The following is a 27,321-nucleotide window of genomic DNA, read 5'->3' as shown; positions in this document are numbered from 1 at the left end:
ATCTGGGCCTGTTCCTGAGAAAGCAGTATATCATTCTGTCGGCCTCGTCAGACTCGTTAAAGGAAAAAAAGGATTCTGACAGTCCGTGGTGAGTAATCGCAGTCCTGATGTCCAGAAGTGATTTTCGATCATAAGAGACAGTAGAGGAACACTATGTACAAAATAAGTAAAAAAAACAAGTTGCAAATAAATGAACAAAAAAACACCATCAGTTGGGGACATGTAAAACGTCAGCCTTCTTCTCCGGCGCCATTGTTAGACTCTATACGTCCTCCAATACGTATGATATTGTACGCCCGGGTATGACGTATGATACAGTAACAACCCTGGGTTTATAAGCGCGGATATCGACTCTACCGCTGGAGCATGCTTTTGGGGCACAGTCGATAGCGCGCTGGACTTCGGGCTAGAAGGTTGAGGGTTCGAGACCTGCTCCCTGCCTGTTTCATTACAATACTATAAGTCCTCCAATTCGAATGATGTATGACCACTATTCCATTTGTAACATCATACTAAATGGAGGGGTACAAATAAACTTCCCAAATCCTATTGTTTTCCCTGAGGCCAGGTTGGTAGATTTTTAAAGAATCAAACGGTATGAGAATCTTCACTATATTGCTCACACCTATCAAACGTTTCAGATCTACAGGAATGCCAAGATGGTAAGGGCTAGGTGTCGATTTTGAAATGGAGAATATCTCTCACACACTTACCTTAGCCCTGCGGAGAAGCCGGATCACACTGATGCCGGTTGATGCCAGCTCTCGGCTAGGCATGCTCTGGAGGTAGGCGCACACACACACCTCACACAGGTGCTGCAGGCGCTTCACCTGGTACATCTCTGCACAGACCAGCACGGCCATGGCCTGCAACACACTGGCTGGACACACATACAGAGACACTGTCAAACATACTGGAGCCTCATTTAGAAAATCATGCACAGATTTCATCGTAAATTTGATCGTAAATTGTGGTGTGGATTTCAAATTGTGGTTGAAATCCACGCCATTGTTGGGATTTATAAATCGCACACAGACCGCAATCTGTCAATCAGACCTGTCAATCATATCACATTACACACACATACACACACAGCTGTGAAAAATAAACCAACGACAAGATAACATCTCACACTCACTCGCTCACCCTCCAAACAAATCGGCATACAGTACTATTTATCATATCATATCATACTAGTGTCAGTATCCACTCCAATTTCTTTTGATCTCCCCCAGCCTGTCAATTTTCTGGGGAGCTGACAGTCAAATCCCCTTAGGCCATAAGAGATACTATTTATACCATCTGAGGATGTAAATCCACCGCAAATCATTTCACAGCTTCTACTGAGCAGCACCGAGGACCCAGATAGTGGCATACTGCAATTTTGCGGGGCCCCTTCAAGGTCTGAGCTAGGGGTGTAATGGTACACGTATTCGTACCGTTTGGTATGGAGATCTCTGTTCGGTCTGCACTGTGAACCTGACTGAATACATTAAAATATAAAATCGCTAGGCCTATAGGCTTGAGTAAATCTGAAATACGAAAACATCAACGTTATCAAAATTCTGATCTTAATTGGAGCATTTCAATCTATCCTTTTATCTCAGCTGGGAGCTAGTTCTGTACAATGGCGAGTGGTGGGGTCGGAGGAGGATTCTCCATAATTTAAATCTCCAGTTCGGGAACATTTGCGCTTCCCAGTAGATTACAACGGCGATGGACAGAGCGAGTATGTCGACACTGCTCAATGAGAATAGCCTATGCAGCTGCCATCACCTCAAACATGTTGACACACTTACGCCAACTTCACCCCATGTTTCTTATTAACGGAGCAAGACCGAAACACACAAAAACAACACAACTTCGTCTCCCCTCTGCATTCAAGCAGCCCTTCGCAGCTGATTCTGACCGGGCCAAAGAAATTACAAGAGCGATTGGTATGTTTATAGCTGCGGACAGAGGCGCAACTTTGGCTTTAGAAGTGGATTTTATATATTTTTTTATCCAGTCGGATAAACACTCCAAACAGCCTACCCGACCGCTTTAGTAATTGTTCGTGAGTAATCGTGTTTTCATTTAAGAAAATACAAAGTGTTGGTATTCCTGATTGTGCCCTCATCATTATGACTCATGATCATACAGTATATGGAAACTGGAATACCAACACTTAATATATTCTTAAATTAACAAATATTTACTGCAGTAACTGTTGGCATTTCATTTTCCCACTGTACCGAAACCAAACCGAACTGGGTTTGGTGAGCTGTTACACCCCTAGTCTGAGCTAAAGCTAATTTCCTACAATTCTACACATATTGCCATGGTAATTAAATAAAAAAATTGCAGTTTTATAGCTAATCTCATGCTATTCTACACATTTTGCAATGAGGCAGTAAATTTAGAATTTTTACAGCTAATTTCCTGTAATTCTAGGGAAACAGCTGCTCATAATAAGGACCTTAATTGGCTGAATACTGAGTGTTATGCTGCGTTTAGACGAGGGACACAAAAAAAACGTCATACCAGTCGGTATAGCGGGACAAGAAAGCAAGAAAGAGGGTGACTGCAAAAGCAAGCCAGCACGATGGTGTGCGTTGCTGTGGTGATTTCAGTAAACAAACAGGGCAAATCAACATTGAAATATCTTAACTCTGGCGACAAGTCCCGTCTACCATTGTGCTTTTATTGAAAACAATGACATCCGGTTTGCCGTCTACCTCGTACCATCTAAACGCAGCATAAGTTAGAACAAGGTTGGAACAATAGTTTTCCAGAATGATGGTTTGGCCACCCCTGGTCTCAAGGCCATGTCTACCCGGAGTGGGACCTATACAAAGTGCCTGTTTTTGCTCCTGCCCTGCAGCAGTGGACCCACCAGGACAGCAGGTGTCAGTGTAGAGGTACTCCAGGAAGGAGAGGAAGGTGTCAGAGGAGACTCCGTGGATGGGCACCACCCGACTCCGTGCCTCTGCGTACTTCCCGCTGAACATGGCCGCCATGACATCGCAGCGAGCCACCAGGACCGCCCGGTGAGCTGGTAACACACTCCCTGAAACACAGTCTATTTTTAAATATAAACTGGGTGGTTCGAGCCCTGAATGCTGATTGGCTGACAGCAGGGTATATCAGACGGTATACCAAAGGTATGACAATTTATTTTTACTGATCTAATTACGTTGGTAACCAGTGTATAATAGCAATAAGGCACCTCGGGGGTTTGTGGTATATGGCCAATATGCGGAGTGCCTGGACACAGCCCTTAGCCGTGGTATATTGGCCATACACCCCCCCTCCCCCCGGGCCTTATTGCTTGAATGTAGTCCTTATTTTACCAGGTTACTTTGCTGAGAACACATTCTCCTTTATACATTCTCCTTGGGGAAGAGTTGAGGAGGAGCGGAGTTGAATGATGGTTCAGGTGAAGAGGGAGAGCTTTCGGTAACATGTTGCTAATCACACTCTGACATACCTCTATTGTAAGGTGGAAGGTTTTTAGTCACTTCACGATACAGTGGAGGATAATAGCTAAAGCTATTCTCTGTATTTTGTCATTTTCTTGAAAGAAACAGACAAGCCTCTACAGCTTCACATCAGCCAATCACGTCTACCGAATGATCTGCTCATGTACTGTCTAGGTGCAAGGCGTAATAAATCTAAAACTGTCATAGTTATGAATTGATGCCTTTCCGAACGGGTCGTTTAAATTAACCCAGAGCTTATGACAGCTATAAAGCATGACATAATGGTTGTCTTGAAGTCTGACAGGCATTGTGTCACTGTTATGACAGCCCTCTATAGTTGGGTGCAGCGCAGGTGAAGATGCTGCAAAGTGGATACATTTTGAAGTGTCGGCATATTTAAAAAAAAATATATTTCATTACATGGGTTATTGTAGATGATTGCTTATGAACTCGGAGCTTGGCATCACCCTGCGAGAGAGTTTGTCATAAAAACGATGTACTGTTGCTGCAGTAAAGTCATTTATAAAATTGTGAACATAATATAACATCTGTAAACATAATATTAGGGTGTCTGTAGTATTTCTAAGCTCTTATAAACAAAACAGAAGAATTGTACAAAATCTGGCGTGAATGTCTAAAGCACTACGACTATTGTATATCAAGTGTACATCATACAAGGCACCGTAAATATGTTGATGGTATTTTTTCTCTGGTGCAGTAATGAAATGGACTGACTACCTGAGGGCCCTCAGTGAGGAAATCAGTTAATCATGTGTAATAAAAAAAAAGTTTACTTTGTGTGTGTACTTGCCTTGCACCATGAAGATGACATCAGAGTAGAGAGGAGAGTTGAAGAGGTTGACCAGAGACTGAGGACCAAGCTGGGCGGGCCGAGCGTTAGGCGTATCCCTGGAGCCCTACACACCCAAACACACACAAGCACACACAGTGTGGGTTATGTCTGAGGATTCCACCACTGTTGGTATTTACTACCATGAGTGCCATTCATTCTGAGCTTCCATCTCCACCACCCACCCGTGGCATAGAAATAGCCTGTCTACAAGCCTGCCTCAGCAGTGGCCAACTCCACTGTCCCTGCCCTCCCTGCCAAGACCGCTTCAATGGAGCTGGCTAATGCTGAAACAGACTGGCAGGCAGGCTCGCTTCCAGAGCAGTCTGCATATCAAACCCATTGGCTTCATTATGCTGCAGTGATATAACATCGCTCGCATTATGCCAGAGCCTGCTGGTTTAGAGTACACAAATCATTGCCTTTCAACTGCTTAGTCAATCCTGTAGATGGATTGGAACCAAACGTATGACTTGTATTGAGAAATGATACTTGTAAATGATGAGTGCAGAAGTGACACTTCACTTTTGATGGAATTGAAATAGAAGGAACTCAAGCCTGGTCACCAGATCGAATTATGAACCTGCATGTCACATGTCTCCTGATGTTAAGGTGGCCCACATCCCATTCCCTTTGCTCAATCTGAGAGTAAACATAATCCCAGTTCAATCAATTAGTGCACTGCAAGTACACTGCTTTTGATCAGAGCCACATGTATTGTGTTAAATGGGGGAATAGGGTATAAACCATGGGTCACCTTGTCTCTGCCCAGGAAGGAGCGGACGCGGTCCATGAGTTGAGCCACGGCCAGAGAGTTCTTCAGCTTCTCCCCCACGGCCTCCTGGAGGTGCTCCCACTCCCATGCCCCTGGGTCACACCAGAACCACAGGCACACAAATAACATATATACCACAGCAACAGACAGACTCATATTCAATATATAAACACTCATACCATATACAGTGCATTCGGAAAGTATTCAGACCCATTTTTTCCCCACATTTTGTTACGTTACAGCCTTATTCTAAAATGGAATAAATACATTTCTCACACCAATCTACACACAATACTCCATATTGACAAAGCAAAAAAACTTCATTTTAGAAATGTTTACATTTGTTAAAAATAAAAAAATTAAATACTTTAATTACATAAGTATTCAGACCATTTGTTATGAGACTCAAAAGTGAGTACAGGTGCATCCTGTTTCCATTGATCATCCTTGAGATGTTTACAACTTGATTAGAGTCCACCTATGGCAAATTCAATTGATTGGACATGATTTGGAAAAGCACTCACCTGTCTTTATAAGGTCCCACAGTTGACGGTACATGTCAGAACAAAAACCAAGCCATGAGGTCAAAGTAATTGTCCGTAGAGCTCCGAGACAGGATTGTGTCGAGGCACAGATCTGGGGGTGGGTACCAAAAAATGTCTGCAGCATTCTAGGTCCCCAAGAACACAGTAGCCTCCATCATTCTTAAATGGAAGAAGTTTGGAACAACCAAGACTCTTCCTAGAGCTGGCCGCCCGGTCAAACTGAGCAATCGGGGGAGAAGGGGCTTGGTCAGGGAGGTGACCAAGTACCCGATGGTCACTCTGACAGAGCTCCAGAGTTCCTCTGTGTAGATGAGAGAAACTTCCAGAAGGACATCCATCTCTGCAGCACCCCACCAATCAGGCCTTTATGGCGAGGCGGACGCCACTTCTCAGTAAAAGGCACATGACAGCCCGCTTGGAGTTTGCCAAAAGGCACCTAAAGGACTCAAATCTGATGAAACCAAGATTGAATTATTTGGCCAAGTGTGCCAAGTGTCACGTCTGGAGGAAACTGATCCCTACGGTGAAGCACGGTGGTGGCAGCATCATGCTGTGGGGATGTTTTTCAGCGGCAGGGACTGGGAGACTAGTTAGGATCGAGGGAAAGATGAACGGAGCAAAGTACAGAGATCCTTGATGAAAACCTGCTCCAGAGTGCTCAGGACCTCAAACTGGGGTGAATATTCACCTTCCAACAAGACAATGATCCTAAGCACACAGCCAAGACAACACAGGAGTGGCTTCGGGACAAGTCTCTGAATGTCCTTGAACGGCCCAGCCAGAGCCTGGACTTGAACCCGATCGAACACCTCTGGAGAGACCTGAAAATAGCCGTGCAGCGACGCTCCCCATCCAGCCTGACAGAGCTTGAGAGGATTTGCAGAGAAGAATTGGAGAAACTCCCTAAGTACTGGTGTGCCAAGCTCGTAGCATCATACCCAAGAAGACTTGAGGCTGTAATCGCAGCCAAATGTGATTCAACAAAGTACTGAGTAATGGGTCTGAATATTTATGTAAATTTGATATTTAAGTTTTTTATTTTTATACATTTGCAAAAATATCTAAAAACCTGTTTTTGCTTTGTCATTATGGGGTATTGTGTGTATATTGATGAGGACAACAAAACTATTTAAATGTTGAAAAAGTCAAGGGGTCTGAATATTTTCCGAATGGACTATATATCATAGAAACACTACAATACTCATATATATATATACACACACACACTACCAGTCAAAGGTTTTAGAACACCTACTCATTCTTTCTTTATTTCTACTATTTTCTACATTGTAGAATAATAGTGAAGACATCAAAACTCACGTAACACATATGGAATCATGTAGTAACCAAAAAAGTGTTAAACAAATCAAAATATATTTTATATTTGAGGTTCTTCAAATAGCCACCCTTTGCCTTGATGACAGCTCAGCTTCATGAGGTAGTCACCTGGGATGCATTTCAATTAACGGGTGTGCCTTCTTAAAAGTAATTATATATATATATATATATATATATATATATATATATATATATACACTGCTCAAAAATATAAAGGGAACACTGAAACAACACAATGTAACTCCAAGTCAATCACACTTCTGTGAAATCAAACTGTCCACTTAAAAAGCAACACTGATTGACAATACATTTCACATGCTGTTGTGCAAATGGAATAGACAACAGGTGGAAATTATAGGCAATTAGCAAGACACCCCCAATAAAGGAGTGGTTCTGCAGGTGGGGACCACAAACCACTTCTCAGTTCCTATGCTTCCTGGCTGACGTTTTGGTCACTTTTGAATGCTGGCGGTGCTTTCACTCTAGTGGTAGCATGAGACGGAGTCTACAACCCACACAAGTGGCTCAGGTAGTGCAGCTCATCCAGGATGGCACATCAATGCGAGCTGTGGTAAGAAGGTTTGCTGTGTCTGTCAGCGTAGTGTCCAGAGCATGGAGGCGCTACCAGGAGACAGGCCAGTACATCAGGAGATGTGGAGGAGGTCGTAGGAGGGCAACAACCCAGCAGCAGGACCGCTACCTCCGCCTTTGTGCAAGGAGGAGCAGGAGGAGCACTGCCAGAGTCCTGCAAAATGACCTCCAGCAGGCCACAAATGTGCATGTGTCTGCTCAAACGGTCAGAAACAGACTCCATGAGGGTGGTATGAGGGCCCGACGTCCACAGGTGGGTGTTGTGCTTACAGCCCAACACCATGCAGGACGTTTGGCATTTGCCAGAGAACACCAAGATTGGCAAATTCGCCAATGGCGCCCTGTGCTCTTCACAGATGAAAGCAGGTTCACACTGAGGACGTGACAGAGTCTGGAGACGCCGTGGAGAACGTTCTGCTGCCTGCAACATCCTCCAGCATGACCGGTTTGGCGGTGGGTCAGTCATGGTGTGGGGTGGCATTTTTTGGGGGGCCGCACAGCCCTCCATGTGCTCGCCAGAGGTAGCCTGACTGCCATTAGGTACCGAGATGAGATCCTCAGACCCCTTGTGAGACCATATGCTGGTGCGGTTGGCCCTGGGTTCCTCCTAATGCAAGACAATGCTAGACCTCATGTGGCTGGAGTGTGTCAGCAGTTCCTGCAAGAGGAAGGCATTGATGCTATGGACTGGCCCGCCCGTTCCCCAGACCTGAATCCAGTTGAGCACATCTGGGACATCATGTCTCGCTCCATCCACCAATGCCACGTTGCACCACAGACTGTCCAGGAGTTGGCGGATGCTTTAGTCCAGGTCTGGGAGGAGATCCCTCAGGCGACCATCCGCCACCTCACTAGGAGCATGCCCAGGCGTTGTAGGGAGGTTATACAGGCACGTGGAGGCCACACACACTACTGAGCCTCATTTTGACTTGTTTTAAGGACATTACATCAAAGTTGGAGCAGCCTGTAGTGTGGTTTTCCACTTTAATTTTGAGTGTGACTCCAAATCCAGACCTCCATGGGTTGATAAATTGGATTTCCATTGATTCTTTTTGTGTGATTTTGTTGTCAGCACGTTCAACTATGTAAAGAAAAAAGTATTTAATAAGATTATTTCTTTCATACAAATCTAGGATGTGTTGTTTAAGTGTTCCCTTTATTTTTTTGAGCAGTATATATATATACATATATATATATATATAATATTCTTTTTTTATATCAAAAACATACAATATACTTGAAGCCGCTCAACAACTACACCACACCAGTCATCCAACAGACTCCCATTCAGAGCGACACACAGAAGCATCCAGGGTCAACACCCTGCTCAAGGGCACGTCGACAGATCTCCCACAAGGCCAAAAAAAACAGGGTTGCGAACCCTCTAAGATCCCCCCCACAGTTCCCCATAGCTGTCCCTCAACCAACCGAGACCCCTCCCAGAGTAACCCCCCCCCCAAGAAGGAAAGAAGAAAATATATATATATTTAGATATTTTTTTTATTCCATTCCCGACCCCCAAAATCCCCCCCAATGCACCAACAACCAAGAAAATGAACTCATGAGAAAAAGACAAAAGAACACAAAACAACAATGTAAAAAAAAGCTAAGGACATCAAGGACAAGTAAAATCATAACAGCAAGGCCAACTGTATCTGTTTGAGTGCATATCTGGCACTATTTACATATGTGTGTGTCCGTGTATGTGTGTATTTCAATGAAAGTGTGTGTATATGCATGTGTACAAACACCTGCACGGCAACAGCCTCAGGTAAACCGGCATTAGCTGTAAAAACAGTGCCCCACAGTGTCATTCAAAAATACTTTTTATTATGTTTTATTTTGACTTTATTTTTTATACTTTATTTTTGACCATCATTCTATCACCTGCCCATCAACTCCACTCCCACTTGTCTCCAATTCCACATCCAAACCCTCAGCTCATCCCACATATCTCTGCTGGCCACCCTCTTCAAATTTCTACACAACATATATCTTTCAACTATGCTGTGATGTTTAATGTACAATTTAAATGTATCTAATCGAATAGAATCCACAGATTGCGAGTTGAAGATAAATACATTTACTAAGAGTATTAGTAATTTACTTTCCCGGTCTCTCCAGATCTCCTAACAGTATTATTTCTAGGGTCCATTTTAGATCAATGTTATGCATTTTCAGCCATTCCTGAACCTGAGACCAGAAACGGGCTGCCTGAGAGCAATACCAAAATAAATGGTCTATTGATTCTGTATCCTCACAACAAAATCTGCAGAGCTTCGATGATTTTATGCCCCAAATATTCAACATTTTGTTGGTGGCAAGAATTCTATATAATAATTTTAGCTGAAAAGCACAAAGTCGTTTTATATATCAACTCGTACCATGAAATCGGTTCATCAAAAATCTCTTCCCAACTATTTTGCAATCTGTATGGCCCAGTTGTCAACATACTGGTCCTCAAATGAAACTGGTACACTTTCCTATTTATGCTATTTTTATTCCTCTGCCAGTTTTGATCCTTTATATTGGGCAGACAGACCAGTTCCAATACCTCCTCCTGCCTCCTCCATTTTTGGGGTAACGCTGTAATCAATTGGTTTTACTCTTGGATTGAGCAGACCTTCCCGTACAATTCTGATAACTCCATGAAAGACGTAACTCTACCATTCCAATTTACAATATAATTTAAGAACAAAATACCCTTTTCAAACATCTTTCCCATAAATACAGGTATTTTATCAACCAGCACATTTGAGTTCAGCCATAACATCTGTTGTAATATTTGTTCTATCTTTTCAGGGGGATGAAATTGAAATTGTAGCCAGCTCTGCAATGCTTGTTTGAAAAAGAGAGATACCGTGAAAAAAAGTATCATTTTCAATTCATCGAAAATGAGACATGGCAATCTGCACAATGGCAAAAAGGCCATTTTTAATGGATGAGCTTTTCTTAGGAATCTACTTGAGAACCATTTAGGGTTCAAGTACAACTTTTGTAGTATCGTTTTTATTGCTATCTACCTGTACTATTAGTTCATGTATTTCTCTTGTTAGTCTTGTCACTTTAGACAGTGAAGCTTTAAGAGACAGGTTTAATGCTTTTATATTTAATAATCTCAACCCACCCAATTCATATTCATTATATAGATAGGCACGCTTTATTTTGTCTGGTTTAGTGTCCCAGATAAAGCGAAATATTTTTTGCTCATATGATTTGAAAAAAACGAATCATCAGGAGTAGCAGCACCATAAGTAAGTGTGTAAACTGAGATATGACTAAGGATATAATCAGGGCAATTTTTCCATAAATAGACAGGTATTTACCTCTCCATGGTTGCAGGATCATGTCTATTTTTACAAGTTTTCTATTGAAATTCATTGTGGAGAGCTTATGTTTATCTTTTGTGATATGAATACCAAGTATGCCTACTTCACCGTCAGCCCATTTTATAGGTAAACTGCAGGGTAATGTAAAAGTTGTATTTTTTAAAGATTCAATACGTAATATTGTACACTTATCATAATTAGGTTTTAGTCCAGAGAGTCCAGAAAAGTTATCTAGATCTTCAATGAGACATTGCAGGGACCTAGCTTGCGGACTTAATATAAAACTTGAGTCATCGGCATGCATGGACACCTTTGTTTTTAAGCCTTGGATTTCTAATCCTCTACTGTTGTTATTGGATCTGATTTTAATAGCTAACGTTTCGATGGCCATAACGAATAGATATGGTGACAGCGGACACCCTTGTTTAACTCTTCTTGACAATTCAAAACTCTCTGAGAAGTAGCAGTTAGTTACTATTTTACACCTAGGGTTGAAATACATTAATTTTACCCATTTTATAAGAGAATCACTGAAATTGAAAAAATCCAGGCATTTATAAATAAAATCCAGTCTTACTTTATCAAATGCCTTTTCAAAATCTGCTATAAATACCAGGGCCGGCTTCTTAGATGTTTCATGATGTTCTATTATTTCTAGTAGTTGTCGTATACTATCTCCAATGTATCGTCCATGTAAAAAACCTGTCTGATCAGGATGAACAATACCTGGTAAAACCCTTTTAATTCTGAGTGCTATGCATTTCACTAGTATTTTTGCATCACAACATTAAAGTGTAAGGGGCCTCCAGTTTTTGTTAGATAGACTGGATCTTTATATTTGCCATCTGGGTCTTGTTTTAATAGTGAAATCAGACCTTCCTGCTGAGTACCTGACAGACTACCATTTCTATAGGAAAAGTTAAAACAATCTAACAATGGAGCTTTTAGTATATAAAAAAAGACTTGATATACCTCTACCGGTATGCCATCAAGCCCAGGGTTTTTTTCAGACTGAAATGATTTAATAGTCTCAAAAAGTTATTCCTCTGTAATTTGGCCTTTGCACTGATCTTTCAGTACATTTATTAATTTTAAATTTTTGTATTATTTGGAAAGAATTCCTTACCGTAATGTTCATACAGTGCAAGAGGATGAGACGGAAAAGAGAACATCTGCTTAAAGTATTTAGCTTCCTATTTTAAAATATCATTCAGGAATTTCACTCCGTCTTCAGTAACAAGTTTCTGCAAATTCTTTTTGTTGGCGTTCCTGTGTTGGAGATTCAGGAAGAATTTTGTGCATTTTTCTCCATATTCCATCCGGTTTGCTTTATTTTCGTAATAGATTACATTAGATTGTTATTGAATAAGTTCCTCATGTTCCTTTTGTTTTTCCTCTAATTTATGTTGTATCGTTTTTATTGCTATCTACCTGTACTATTAGTTCATGTATTTCTCTTGTTAGTCTTGTCTCTTTAGACAGAAACTGCTTTTTTATTGATGAATATTGAATTGAATGACCTCTGAAGGTACATTTTAAAGGTATCCCAAACAATAAGTGGATTTGCTGTTCCTATATTGTAATGGAAAAATTCAGTTATACATTATTTTGTCTTAGTTAAAAATAAGTTGTACTCTAGTAAACTTTGATTCAATTTCCAATATCCCCGTGGAAATTCTATAAGAGTTATGTGAAGGCTAATTAGATGATGATCCGATCGCATTCTGTCTCCTATTACATTTTTTTAACCTTTGATGAAAGAGACAAGAAAGTATTCAAGATGACTAGCTTGATTAAGTCTCCTCCATGTATATCTCACTAGGTCGGGTTTTTTTAGTCTCCAAATATCCACTATTTCTAATGTGTCCATAATATTTGTGATTTTCTTAAGGGCACGGTGATGATAGTTTGTAGAGGGATTTCCTTTACGGTCCATTGAGGTACTTAACACTGTGTTATAGTCTCCTACCATAATGATTTGATCATTTGTTGCCTGTAAGTTCAATAAATTGGTATAAATATTTTCGAAGAGGTATGGATCATCCTGATTTGGACCATATAGATTAATGAGCCAAATCTCTTTATCGTCCACTTTCATATTAACAAAGATCCACCTTCCTTGCGAATCATTCCTAACTATTTGCACCTTCAGATCAACATTTTTGTTAATTAATATCATCACACCTTTTGAGTTCCTTTGTCCATGACAGAAAATTATTTCACCACCCCATTCCTTTTTCCACACAATTTCATCTAAGGATTCCTGTAAACAGTATATGTTATATATTCCTTTTCTTTTAGCCACGTAAAGACTGATCTTCTTTTTTTATAATTTGCTAAACCATTACAATTATGACTGGCTATACTTATTTCATCCCTTACCATAACTAAATACTATTCTCAGTCTAAATTGACCATAATTAGTGCTTGTAAAGTTACTGAGGTATTATGACGGTCAAAACTAGAGCTTTCAAATGTCTGATATTTAAAATTTAAGAAATAGGTTCTAACAATATATGTAGCGGTTTTGTTTTAATCAAAAGTAACAAACCGGGTGTTTTCCAGCATACAGTGTTCAGCTGTGCACTCCGATGACGTGTGATGACAATGAGGGAGTTAATTTGTGGAATTTATTTCCTTCTTAATGCGTTTGAGAAAGAACAGCTGAAATAAGCAAAGAGAAACGACAGTTCATCATTACTATAAGACATGAAGATCAGTCAATGCGGAACATTTCAAGAACTTTTAAAGTTTCTTCAAGTGCAGTCGCAAAAAAACATCAAGTGCTATGATGAAACTGGCTCTCATGAGGACCTCTGCTGCAGAGGATACGTTTATTAGAGTTACCAGCCTCAGAAATTGCAGCCCAAATAAATGCTTCACAGACTTCAAGTAACAGACACATCTCAACATCAACTGTTCAGAGGAGACTGTGAATCTTTCTTTGAATCTACCTTTGACTCATTTCTCTCTGCCTCCTTCTTTCCACTCCTCTCCTCTTTTGACCTCACCCTCTCACCGTCCCCCCCTACTCACAAGGCAGGCAATACGCTTGACCTCATCTTTACTAGATGCTGTTCTTCTACTAATCTCACTGCAACCCCCCTCCAAGTCTCCGACCACTACCTTGTATCCTTTTCCCTCTCGCTCTCCTCCAACACTACTCACTCTGCCCCTACTCAAATGGTATTGCGCCGTCGCAACCTTCGCTCTCTCTCTCCTGCTACTCTCTCCTCTTCCATCCTATCATCTCTTCCCTCTGCTCAATCCTTCTCCAACCAATCTCCTGATTCTGCCTCCTCAACCCTCCACTCCTCCCTTTCTGCATCCTTTGACTCTCTATGTCCCCTATCCTCCCGGCCGGCTCGGTCCTCCCCTCCTGCTCCGTGGCTTGACGACTCATTGCGAGCTCACAGAACAGGGCTCCGGGCAGCCGAGCGGAAATGGAGGAAAACTAGCCTCCCTGCGGACCTGGCATCTTTTCACTCCCTCCTCTCCACATTTTCTTCCTCTGTTTCTGCTGCTAAAGCTACTTTCTACCACTCTAAATTCCAAGCATCTGCCTCTAACTCTAGGAAGCTCTTTGCCACCTTCTCCTCCCTCCTGAATCCTCCTCCCCCTCCCCCCACTCCTCCCTCTCTGCGGATGACTTTGTCAACCATTTTGAAAAGAAGGTTGACGACATCTGATCCTCGTTTAAGTCAAACGACACCGCTGGTCCTGCTCACATTGCCCTACCCTATGCTTTGACCTCTTTCTCCCCTCTCTCTCCAGTTAAAATCTTGCGACTTGTGACGGCCGGCCGCCCAACAACCTGCCCGCTTGAACCTATCCCCTCCTCTCTTCACCAGACCATTTCCGGAGACCTTCTCCCTTACCTCACCTCGCTCATCAACTCATCCTTGACCGCTGACTACGTCCCTTCTGTCTTCAAGAGAGCGAGAGTTGCACCCCTTCTCAAAAAACCTACACTCGATCCCTCCGATGTCAACAACTACAGACCAGTATCCCTTCTTTCTTTTCTCTCCAAAACTCTTGAGCGTGCCGTCCTTGGCCAGCTCTCTTGCCATCTCTCAGAATGACCTTCTTGATCCAAATCAGTCAGGTTTCAAGACTGGTCATTCAACTGAGACTGCTCTTCTCTGTGTCACGGAGGCTCTCCGCACTGCTAAAACTAACACTCTCTCCTCTGCTCTCATCCTTCTAGACCTATCTGCTGCCTTTGATACTGTGAACCATCAGATCCTCCTCTCCACCCTCTCTGAGTTGGGCATCTCCGGCGCGGCTCACTCTTGGATTGCGTCCTACCTGACAGGTCGCTCCAACCAGGTGGCGTGGCGAGAATCCATCTCCGCACCACGTGCTCTCACCACTGGTGTCCCCAGGGCTCAGTTCTAGGCCCTCTCCTATTTTCGCTATACACCATGTCACTTGGCTCGGTCATATCCTCACATGGTCTCTCCTATCATTGCTACGCAGACGACACACAATTAATCTTCTCCTTTCCCCCTTCTGATAACCAGGTGGCGAATCGCATCTCTGCATGTCTGGCAGACATATCAGTGTGGATGACGGATCACCACCTCAAGCTGAACCTCAGCAAGACGGAGCTGCTCTTCCTCCCGGGTAAGGACTGCCCGTTCCATGATCACGCCATCACAGTTGACAACTCCATTGTGTCCTCCTCCCAGAGTGCTAAGAGCCTTGGCGTGACCCTGGACAACACCCTGTCGTTCTCCGCTAACATCAAGGCGGTGACCCGATCCTGTAGGTTCATGCTCTACAACATTCGCAGAGTACGACCCTGCCTCACACAGGAAGCGGCGCAGGTCCTAATCCAGGCACTTGTCATCTCCCGTCTGGATTACTGCAACTCGCTGTTGGCGGGGCTCCCTGCCTGTGCCATTAAACCCCTACAACTCATCCAGAACGCCGCAGCACGTCTGGTGTTCAACCTTCCCAAGTTCTCTCACGTCACCCCGCTCCTCCGCACACTCCACTGGCTTCCAGCTGAAGCTCGCATCTGCTACAAGACCATGGTGCTTGCCTACGGAGCTGTGTGGGGAACGGCATCTCCGTACCTTCAGGCTCTGATCAGTCCCTACACCCAAAGGGCACTGCGTTCATCCACCTCTGGCCTCCCTACCTCTGCGGAAGCACAGTTCCCGCTCAGCCCAGTCAAAACTGTTCGCTGCTCTGGCACCCCAATGGTGGAACAAGCTCCCTCACAACGCCAGGACAGCGGAGTCAATCACCACCTTCCGGAGACACCTGAAACCCCACCTCTTTAAGGAATACCTGGGATAGGATTAAGTAATCCTTTTACCCCCCCCCCCCCCCCCCCAAAAAGATATAGATGTACTATTGTAAAGTGGTTGTACCACTGGATATCATAAGGTGAATGCACCATTTTGTAAGTCACTCTGGATAAGAGCGTCTGCTAAATGACGTAAATGTAAATGTGAATCAGGCCTTCGTGGTCGAATTGCTGTAAAGAAACCACTACGAAAGGACACCAATAAGAAGAAGAGACTTGATTGGGCCAAGAAACACGAGCAATTGACATTAGACCGGTGGAAATGGGTCTTTTGGTCTGGTCCAAATTGGAGATTTGTGTGGGTGAACGGATGATCTCCGCATGTGTTTTTCCCCACTGTAAAGCATGGAGGAGGAGGTGTTATGGATGGTGTGGGGGTGCTTTGCTGGTGACACTGTCTGTGATTTATTTAAAATTCAAGGCACACTTAACCAGCATAGCTACCACAGCAATCCGCAGCGATACGCCATCCCATCTGGTTTGGGCTTAGTAGGACTGTCATTTATTTTTCAACAGATCAATGACCCAACACACCTCCAGGCTGTGTAAGAGCTATTTTACCAAGAAGGAGAGTGATGGAGTGCTGCATCAGATGACCTGATCTCCACAATCCCCCGACCACAACCAAATTGAGATGGTTTTGGATGAGTCGGACCGCTGAGTGAAGGAAAAGCAGCCAACAAGTGCAAGGCATATGTGGGAACTCCTTCAAGACTGTTGGAAAATCATTCCAGGTGAAGCTGGTTGAGAGAATGCCAATAGTGTGCAAAGCTGTCATCAAGGCAAAGGGTGGCTATTTGAAGAATCTGAAATATAAAATATATTTTGATTTGTTTAACACTTTTTTGGTTACTACATGATTCCATATGTGTTCTTTCATAGTTTTGATGTCTTCACTATTATTCTACAATGTAGAAAATAGTACAAATAAAGAAAAACCCTTGAATGAGTAGGTGTTCTAACACTTTTGACCGATGCGGCAAAGAGGTCAATGGAACGCAGACCATTAGGGAAATAAATTGGTGCCCATTCAAAAAATCTGATCTAATAAAGTGGATATTCCTCAAATCCACTTTGATGTCAGTGTTCTAACAAGCCCACAATGTGGTTACTAAAATCTGATTTGGAAATATATTCCTTTTGCTAAATGCTAACTCCAGTTCATGTAAGCTGGTAGCATGGCTAGCCATATAGAAATGGGAAGTGGTAGTTGGGAGTCTTTTGTAAGTGTAATGCAGTTGACTGGTAACAATGACGTGGACATGTACTGTTGTTGACATCCATATCAGCATTATACTCTGATCTTTACCCCTAAATAGTGTGAATACACATAAACATTAGCCTTAATGCTAATTTTGCTGGGCGGCAATAAGGAGATTCAGAATCTTTCCCACACGGCGGGACGCGTGAGGGGCGTTTCCATTGTTATGTCCGAGTTCGATTAAAAATATCAACGCATGTACAGTGGCAAGAAAAAGTATGTGAACCCTTTGGAAATACCTGGATTTCTGCATGAATTGGTCATAAAATTTGATCTGATCTTCATCTAAGTCACAACAATAGACAAACACAGTCTGCTTAAACTAATAACAAAAACAATTCTATGTTTTCTTGTCTTTATTGAACACACCATGTAAATATTCACAGTGCAGGGTGGGAAAAGTATGTGAACCCTTGGATTTATAACTGGTTGACTCTCCTTTGGCAACAATAACCTCAACTAAACGTTTTCTGTAGTTGCGGATCAGACCTGCACAACGATCAGGCGGAATTTTGGACCGTTCCTCTTTACAAAACTGTTTCAGTTCAGCAATATTCTTGGGATGTCTGGTGTGAACCGCTCTCGAGGTCATGCAACAGCATCTCAATCATGTTGAGGTCCAGAAGGCGTATTTTCTTCTGTTGAAGCCATTCTGTTGTTAATTTACTTCTTTGTTTTGGGTCGTTGTCCTGTTGCATCACCCAACTTCTGTTGAGCTTCAATTGGCGGACAGATAGCCTTACATTCTCCTGCAAAATGTCTTGATAAACTCAGGAATTCATTTTTCTGTATATGATAGCAAGCTGTCCAGGCCCTGAGGCAGCAAAGCAGCCCCAAATCATGATGCTCCCTCCACCACACTTTTCAGTTGGGATGAGGTTTTGATGTTGATGTGCTGTGCCTTTTTTCTCCACACTTTAGCTTAATCTTAAACTTTAGCTTAATCTGTCCACAGAATATTTTGCCAGTAGCGCTGTGGAACATCCTGGTTCTCTTTTGTGAACTTCAGACATGCAGCAATGTTTTTTTTTGGACAGCAGTGGCTTCTTCCGTGGTGTCCTCCAATGAACACTATTCTTGTTTAGTGTTTTACTTGTCGTAGACTCGTCAAAAGAGATGTTAGCATATTCCAGAGATTTCTATAAGTCTTTAGCTGACACTAGGATTCTTCTTAACTTCATTGAGCATTCTGCGCTGTGCTCTTGCAGTCACCTTTGCAGGACGGCCACTCCTAGGGAGAGTAGCAACAGTGCTGAATTTTCTCCATTTCTAGACAATTTGTCTTACTGTGGACTGATGAACATCAAGGCTTTTAGAGATACTTTTGTAACCCTTTCCAGCTTTATGCAAGTCAATAATTCTTAATCTTAGGTCTTCTGAGATCTCTTTTGTTCAAGGCATGGTTCACATCAGGCAATGCTTCTTGTGAATAGCAAACTCAAATTTTGTGAGTGTTTTTTATAGGGCAGCTCTAACCAACCATCTCCAATCTCATCTCATTGATTGGACTCCTGGGTAGCTGACTCCTGACTCCAATTAGCTTTTGGAGAAGTCATTAGCCTAGGGGTTCACATACTTTTTCTAACCTACACTGTGAATGTTTAAATTATGTATTCAATATAGACAAGAAAAATACTTTGTGTGTTATTAGTTTAAGCACACTGTGTTTGTCTATTGTTGTGACTTAGATGAAGATCGGGTCAAATGTTATGACCAATTTATACAGAAATCCAGGTAATTCCAAAGGGTTCACACTTTTTCTTGCCACTGTATATCGCAGAAACAGACAGACTAATATACAGTATTATGAGTCTGTATACAAACCATTAAGAACACCTGCTCTTTCCATGACAGACTGACCAGGTGTCACTTCACTTCAATCAGTGTAGATGAAGGGGAAGAGACAGGTTAAAGAAGGATTTTTAAGTCTTGAGACAATTGAGACATGGATTGTGCATGTGTGCCATTCAGAGGGTGAATAGGCAAGACAAAAGATTTAAGTGCCTTCAAACGGGGTATAGTAGTAGGTGCCAGGCCCACCGGTTTGTGTCAAGAACTGCAATACTGCTGGGTTTTTCACGCTCAACAGTTTTCCGTGTGTCTCATGAATGGTCCACTACCCAAAGAACATCCAGTCAACTTCACACAACTGTGAGAAGCATTGGAGTCAACATGGGCCAGCATCCCTGTGGAACGCTTTCGACACCTTGTAGAGTCCATGGCCCGACGAATTGGGGGGAAGGGTGTAACTCAATATTAGAAAGGTGTTCCCAATGTTTGGTATACTCAGTGTATAAATACTCATGCATACCATAGAAACACTATAATACTCATACCACGGAATCAGATATACTCATATATACCCCGGACACAGACTCACATAAACCCTAATACTAATATATAGGCTACCACAGAAACACTAATACTTATATATATGCTACCACATAAATCTGCATGAAGAAAATATGCTCATTTTCCCACAAGTGGTGTGTTTTCACCAACTGACTTGTTTACGGATAAAAATCAGTGTGCGATGACGTAGTGCAGACAAAATGTACTTTTTCGCTTACATTTTCATCTACTGAATACAAATCTACATTTCAATATGTTTCCATTGCATTTTCAACTCTACCGATAGTTTTGTCACAAAAACTGTTGCGTAAAATAGCATATGGGCCTATTCTAGTCTTGACACATGCATTCTAGACAACAGCTCGCAGATACAGTGCGGGTAGGCTGTGCGGGTAGTCTAAATGATGAGATTATTATGGATAAGAGCGAGAATATTTATTTGTCAAACGGCAGTCAAGCTTCGATCATCATGTCACCAGAATGAAATTGTACCGAAACTTCCATCACTCGCATAAAAACTGTGGACGGAAACATGGTTATTGACTCAAATATAAACAACTTCGTGTACTCTCTCTCATATAACATAATATTGTAGGAACACCAATGCAAATACAAAAAGATCCACAGAGTTGCATATGAGTCACACTCATAACTACATCACGGTGGCCTACTTTTCAGAAAGTACCTGCGAGAAAGAAAAAACATTGATTGCGAGTTAGTATCCCAAGGAAAAGGCAGAAAACCCTTTCAATTAGCATATTCCTTGAAATCATCAAAGAACAGTCCTTCAGGCAGCCTTGAAGGTTGAAGGGGTGGGTGGAGTATTCCTTCATATACGAATGCAAACAGACCATTGCAGCAGGAGGAGGTGAGTTATAGGGGTATTAGCTCATCACTTTTTATGGAGGTACTTTAGCTGATACAAGGATTAATTTAAACACCCAGCGCAGGGTAATATCCCACAAACACCTCATTCAGGAGATTAATTCCAAGCTGTGACATAAAGCTTTCTCGCTGAAAATCAACTGCTGAAATTTCCTCCAAGACAATGGTAGGTCGACTCAAGGAAAAGGTTAAGTGGTTAGTTTGGTTCACAATGCAGGGTAAATGGAGGGTAAAATCATCTTAATTAAACACTGATGATCTTTCTGTGGTACCATGACTAAGCACAGCCAACACACACACACACACACACACACACAATGGAGACTACGGATAGAGTCATAGCAGTATGATTCATACAGTGATGGGAAATGATCCACTGCAAATGATTGCACCCACCAAAGCAGACATTAGCTCACTTAGCTAAAGCCTCGCTCTCTAGTGCTGATCCACATGCTTAAAGCACGTGGCACTTAAACTAACTTTGAAATTTAAGCTTGTTTCAAAACAACAGCACTTAAACCAGTAGTTTACCTCGGTAGAGGAACATGAGTGTCTCCCATAGACACAGGCACAGCAGTGGGTCCTTCACCACCAGGCGCGATAGCCGTCCGGCAAGATGCCCGTCGGGCCGTGACCCATCCTCCATGCCCAGGCCCCCATCCCAGGTGGAGAGCAGCGATGGGGGGCCTCCATCCCCCCGGCCGTCCCCCCGGCAGGCGCAGCGCGATATGGGCCTCTCCCTGGCCTTGGGGCCCAGCAGCAGCTGTCTGAAATAGGGACTGACAGCACAGAGCACAGCGGCGTGCCCCCAGCCCAGTTCCTTGCCAGAGTCCCCGGAGTAGAAGGCCACGTCGGCGAACTGGCCGCCACGCTCCAGCAGCCACTGTAGGTCCTTAGAGAAGCTGGACTCCTCCACTCGGATGGGGGGAAGACGCGCTGAAGGGATGGAGTGAGAGATGGGTTCAGGAAAGGGGGAGTCGTGGGAGAAAAGGGAAGAGAGGAGATGTTGGAATGACAGAGAGAGTAAAAGCACAGAGGGAAAATGGGAGGAGTAAGTGTCAACATCGTTACGTATGTGGCTCCGATGGAATAAAAATGAGGAAGGTTAGCGAGAGAGAGATCAAGAGAAAGAAACAGACAGAAAAATAATGGAGGGGAGAAGGTTGAAAGAGGGGCCGAAAGAATAAAGGATTGATGAGAAATAAAGAGGGAGAACAGAAAGATGATCAGACAGTTAGCTTAGGGAGTTGGGCGTGGGAACGAGGGATGAGGGAAAAGCAGAGAGTATTAAATAGAAGGTAAACAGAGCGAGAGAGTGTGAAAGTATGTAAATCACTGTTCTATTATAAACCTATTTATGCTTAATCCATGCTGTACCCCTGTGCACCTCATCACTTTTTTATGGCCACTCTGTTTTAGCCTGGTATACAGGCAAGGCTGTCCAGGAATCAATGCACTTCATATTTCATGGACTGTGCACTATAAGGAGAGAAAGTTAAGTAGTTGGACGGGCACCAGCCAAGCCAGCCCACCCACGCACCCACTTTGGCAATGTTGCTCTTATCTGTCAATCACCAGGTCAAAGTTCATCAGACATAGCGGCTAAATGGCAAGGCTGCTATATTCAGTATGTTAACTGTAGCTTAGCCATGTGTTCGTATTTTTTGTAATTTCTGCCCCCTTTTTCTCCCCAATTTCATGATTACGATCTTATTTCATCGCTGCAACTCCCCAACGGGCTCAGGAGAGGCGAAGGTCGAGTCATGCGTCCTCCGAAGCATGACCCACCATGCCGCATCTCTTAACACCCGCTCGCTTAAACCGGAAGCCAGCTGCACCAATGTGTTGGAGGAAACACCGTTCAACTGGCGACCGAAGTCAGCCTGCAGGCGCCCGGCCCGTCACAAGGAGTCGCTAGAGTGCGATGAGCCAAGTAAAGCCCCCCGGCCAAACCCTCCCCTAACCTGGACGACGCTGGGCCAATTGTGCGCCACCCTATGGGACTCCCGGTCACGGCTGGCTTAACCGTGTGTTCTATTTCTGTGTCCATGAACACAGATAGGTGTAAAATTTGTAATAACATATTTACAGGAATAAAGAATAAAATAATGAACACTATAGGGTGAAGGGCTGACTAACAGATGATTCGAAACTTTGATAAAGCAATGAAAGTCTATATTTAGTAAAGGAAGAAAATGGTCCACTGTTTGCTACACCAAAATGTGATCTTCTATTGAAGTGACAACGTTTCAACAATGTTTCAACCAACATGATATGATCTTCGTCACTTGAGTATTGTAGTACTATCACTAAGCTTCACTAACTGTTCTTTAGGAGCAGCAAACGGTGAGTCTGTATTCATTTTCATTGCTTTATTTGTCAGCTCCTGTGGCATGTTTGGATGTGTGCAATTACTCTCTTTTCATAGTTCAAAATTAAGCCCATAAACCCAAAATAGCCCTGGCGTTCTCATCTCAGATCTCACAGACTTTGGATCCATGTAATAATAAATCCCCAAAAGTAATGAATCTACTATATTGGAGCAATTGTCGAAGAAATCTTAACACTATTCCACTAATCTGTGTCTGCTATCGATTTAGTTAAAACTTAAACTGTGAATTTGGTTGGTTATTAAAGAGTCACATACAGTTAGCTGATTTAAAAATGTTAAATATAATTTAACTTAACAATAATATCTAGTAGCATGTTAACAACAACAGCAGCATGTGCAGAGAGAACAAGAAAGGGTTGAGAATTGAACCCTGAGGAACACCACAAGTAAAGTTGATACCATACAAAGACACATAGAAATTATTTAAAGTGGCTTCTCATCTTGCATTGCCAGTCTCTCACCTGGCTGTTCCAGATGAGGGGGGTGGGGCTCATTCAGCTTGTTGCCCCGCCTCTTCTCCGGCCTCTCTTTGGCCTTCTGCTTCAAACACTGAATCATGAAGTACTCCAGCTGAATACATACACAAACACACGCTTGTTAGAATAAACCCACACACACCAATAAAACATTTAAATCACATAGCAGCCAGTCCCCATTCTTATCTTCACTAGCACAATGGCCAATAACATAATACTTTGCCATCTGCATCATTGATGATGATTGATAACATAGAACACACCAATCATAAATCACACCATCAAACAATATAATCAGTTAATAACTGGCTGATGCCGACACTCACCACGCTGCCAAAGTAGCGACCCACAAAGACATGGTTCAGGGAGGGCAGCTCCAGGTAAGTGGCCCCCAGGTCCCTAGAGAGCTGCAGGCCCTCACTATGGGGGACACAGCTGCTCCAGTCTGATGCACACAGGGGGCACGTGCAGGGGGGCCCCTCATCTAGACAGTGAGGGGACAGGGAAGAGGTGAGTGAGACAGGACAACATTTACCTCCTCTAAACGCACACCCGCAAAAAAATAGGTATTACCCACAGAACATATCAAGATTTTCTTTTATCCATCAAAGATATAACCACATACTGAAATTCAGACAGATTTACAATGCATGCACAGAGGCACACCGTGCATGCGCATACTGTAGCCTATATGCAGAGAGACAGTCAGAGTGCGAGAATATGAAAAGAAAATGACAGGGAAATGGAGGGAGGAGTAAAGAGGTACAGAAACAGCATAAAAGCAGAGAAGGAGCCAGAGGGAGAGACAGAAAGAGTGGGGCGGTCTGCTCAGTGCCAAATGCAAGGGATAAATCACTCTGCTAATAAAACTACAGGCATAGAGTGAAAGCCAGACACTGTCTGTGGTGTGTGTGTGTGTGTACAGTATGTGACGTGTCCTGCAATGATTCTGCCCTAGGTGGTCTCCTAAACCAAGGCAACAGGAAACACAGCTGTCATTCTCCACATTCATTAGGGGATAGTTTTAGCATAGACAATAAAGCAGTGACAAAACGACACAAAAACATAGTGTCAGGTCCACCACTATCCCACAAGGCCCTTCTCTCACCACCAAAGAGTTATCAAATACTATTATCATCTTGCAATGAAGCTCTGGCAAGATCTAAAAGCATCTCACTGAGCTAAAAAGTAACCCATCACGAATGTCCTGGATTTGTTCACACCGCTGAAATGAAAAGGACTTATGGTCACGCATATAGACATTAAAGTGGGCATGATGGTTAATACTTTGCTAGTTTAATACCACCGACCTGGGCAATGCTACATGTCACACTGTGCCACTCAAAATGTACTGTGGTTCTACTTTTATGTGTGTGTGTGTGTGTGTGTGTGTGTGCGTGCGTGCGTGCGTGCGTGTGTGTCAGGCTTTGGACTTTGCCTACTTCTTTCTTGCACCAAATGATGCTTGTTTTGTTTGTTGTTTTAGCCACAAAGACATTACTCAGAGCCAAAATCCTGGGGCCCGTTTGAGATTGAATCATAAGAGGAGCATCATGCTCTTAACTGAGAGGACAGGGAAAAGACAAATCCACTCCTTCAGCAATTTTCCCTGCTCCTAGAGTATGTAACGTAGCAATCGTTTGGTAAGCCATATTTGTAAAATGTGCAAAGGTAAAGATCAATTAATTAAGACTATTTCAAAAGACTCCAAATTCTGTGATTTTTGGATGATATTAGTTTGGGTTTATTGGGTCGTAAAAACAGAGTTATATCAGATGTCATAAACATGGTTGGATGTCATAACCTTTTATGAATGGTGTGAGAGGCCACATAAACGATCATTGTCAGTATTTCTATACTCTAAGTGCTATGAGGCTGACTGACTGCAACGGAATGTAAGACTGCCAAGCAAAACTTCACCACTTGACTCATGATACAAAATATCATCCTTATTTAACCAGGCAGGTCCATTAAGATTTGTATTTTATTTAAGATGATGACCTGGCATGTGGTAAGTCCATGGTAATACAGCACAAGAAGACACAACACGTCCCAACAGGACAGAATGGTGTTGTGGTCAAGGATAGACCAATGGGATCTCACCGTTTAGGCGGGCGCCCACAGCAACCAAAATGACGGGCACGCCCCAGTGACGTAGCAGGGGGCGGAGTCTAGGGGCATATCCATTGCGCACCTGCTGAAAGGCCAGCTTGTCGTTGATCGAGTACTTGATGACCAGGATATCAGCCTGTTCTAGAACGCTCCGCACACTGGCCCAGTCACTGTCCAACAGATCCTGTCCACACACAGAGTACATACACACGTTTTAAATACTTTATTTGAATCCACAAATCACATTACAGTCGAGGATTCAAACATTTTACAGGACACGGATATATTTTTCTCCAAACTGCTAGGCTGCCCATGACAGCTGACACAGAGCAGTACTTTGCTAGCTGCTTTGCCTTTGTCCTATGCAGTCATGCAATCTGAAGGCCACATACTGTCATGCCCGAGACACCTAAATATCTACACTACAAGTTTGCACTGATAACCAAGGCTGTGTAAGTGTGACACAAGGGGCAGGTGTTTTTAGTATACAATAAATCAGATCAACATCAAACCAAAATCTTACAAGATAACGTTTGTGGATTTGCACTGTCTGTCACACACACACATCTTGAATGCATCAACATTATAGGGCCCGTTTCCCAGATCCAGTTTAAGCCCCACCCCCCCTTAAAAATAACTGTTAATTGCGACTTGTCTCCATCAGACCTGAGAAGAAGTGGTTCGATTTGTTCCACTGCCCTTGCTGAAAACAGATTCGGAATTCAAAACGCGTGTGCACCTCAAGAGCGCTCCTCACACTCAAGGAAGCCATGTAAACAAACACAAAGAGTGGCTGGAAGAGTGACTCACTCACTCCTTTATAATGACAATATTCTTCTGACCATACAAATGCATTTTTTCCCCCTGCCTGCTTATTGGACTGGCTTGGCCCCCGATAACCTACATCTGTCTCCACTAATGAAATCTATTCTGAAAGGGAAAAGATTAGCCACCGTTCAGTGAAGACAAAGCTCAGGAAAGGAGACTAACAGTGAAATGCTTACTTTAGGGCCCTTCCCAACAATGCAGCGAGAAACATTTTGAAATAATATAAAAAAGAAATCACCCACTCCAACATCTCCAGAGCCAAAACACACACACACACACACACACACACACACACACACACACACACACACACACACACACACACACACACACACACACACACACACACACACACACACTTACCCAGCTAGGGCAGTCCTGCACCACCACAGTGACGTCTCCAAAAACGTGGGACGTGTACTCCATGAAGGCCGGGTTGGACAGGCTGCTCTCCTCAGGCCCTCCGGCTATGGCGCCGTGGCCCAAATAACTCCACAGCAGGCCCCCCTGGAGCTGGCCCTGACCCATGGCCTCTTCTCCTGGCCCCACTCCCCCGGGGCACTCACTGCCCAGCGCAACAATATGAATGGACCTGTAAGCAAAGCACACCAGATGGGGGGACACAGTCAGGGTCAGACCCATTAGGAACCAGACAAGCAGAGATGGGCTGACAGATAGGGTGTACTGCCTGGTACACTATGGGGGTAGATAGGGTGAATGTGATGTGTCTCTCAAATGCAGTGTGGGATGCAGCAAAGGAGGGAATTAGGGGGAAGTCGGGGGTGAACGTGTCTCTAATACTGCGCCTG

At 43.2% G+C, this 27,321-nt stretch overlaps 1 protein-coding gene and 1 long non-coding RNA gene across 2 annotated transcripts in view; one reads left to right on the top strand and one right to left on the bottom strand.

Moving 5' to 3' along the window:
* The window catches only part of LOC115208255 (rho-related BTB domain-containing protein 3), a 36,412-nt gene that overhangs the window by 8,306 nt on the left and 785 nt on the right, over positions 1-27,321 (bottom strand). Inside the window, exons 2-10 of the mRNA XM_029776166.1 lie at positions 26,876-27,104; positions 25,676-25,868; positions 23,899-24,056; positions 23,558-23,666; positions 21,236-21,640; positions 5,069-5,178; positions 4,273-4,378; positions 2,876-3,049; positions 714-880 (exon numbers count right to left, since the gene is read on the bottom strand). Coding sequence (XP_029632026.1) covers positions 714-880; positions 2,876-3,049; positions 4,273-4,378; positions 5,069-5,178; positions 21,236-21,640; positions 23,558-23,666; positions 23,899-24,056; positions 25,676-25,868; positions 26,876-27,104 — 1,651 coding nt within the window. The remainder of the gene's footprint in view (positions 1-713; positions 881-2,875; positions 3,050-4,272; positions 4,379-5,068; positions 5,179-21,235; positions 21,641-23,557; positions 23,667-23,898; positions 24,057-25,675; positions 25,869-26,875; positions 27,105-27,321) is intronic.
* LOC115208256 (uncharacterized) lies at positions 48-5,334 on the top strand. The gene is made up of 3 exons (XR_003881127.1): positions 48-88; positions 2,864-3,029; positions 5,084-5,334. It is a non-coding gene; the product is annotated as an uncharacterized LOC115208256 (long non-coding RNA).

Source organism: Salmo trutta, chromosome 14 (assembly GCF_901001165.1).
Source record: "Salmo trutta chromosome 14, fSalTru1.1, whole genome shotgun sequence".
In the NCBI taxonomy this organism is placed as follows: domain Eukaryota; kingdom Metazoa; phylum Chordata; class Actinopteri; order Salmoniformes; family Salmonidae; genus Salmo; species Salmo trutta.
The sequence above is the reverse complement of the archived record's forward strand: the minus strand, read 5'-3'. Positions and strand labels throughout refer to the sequence as shown.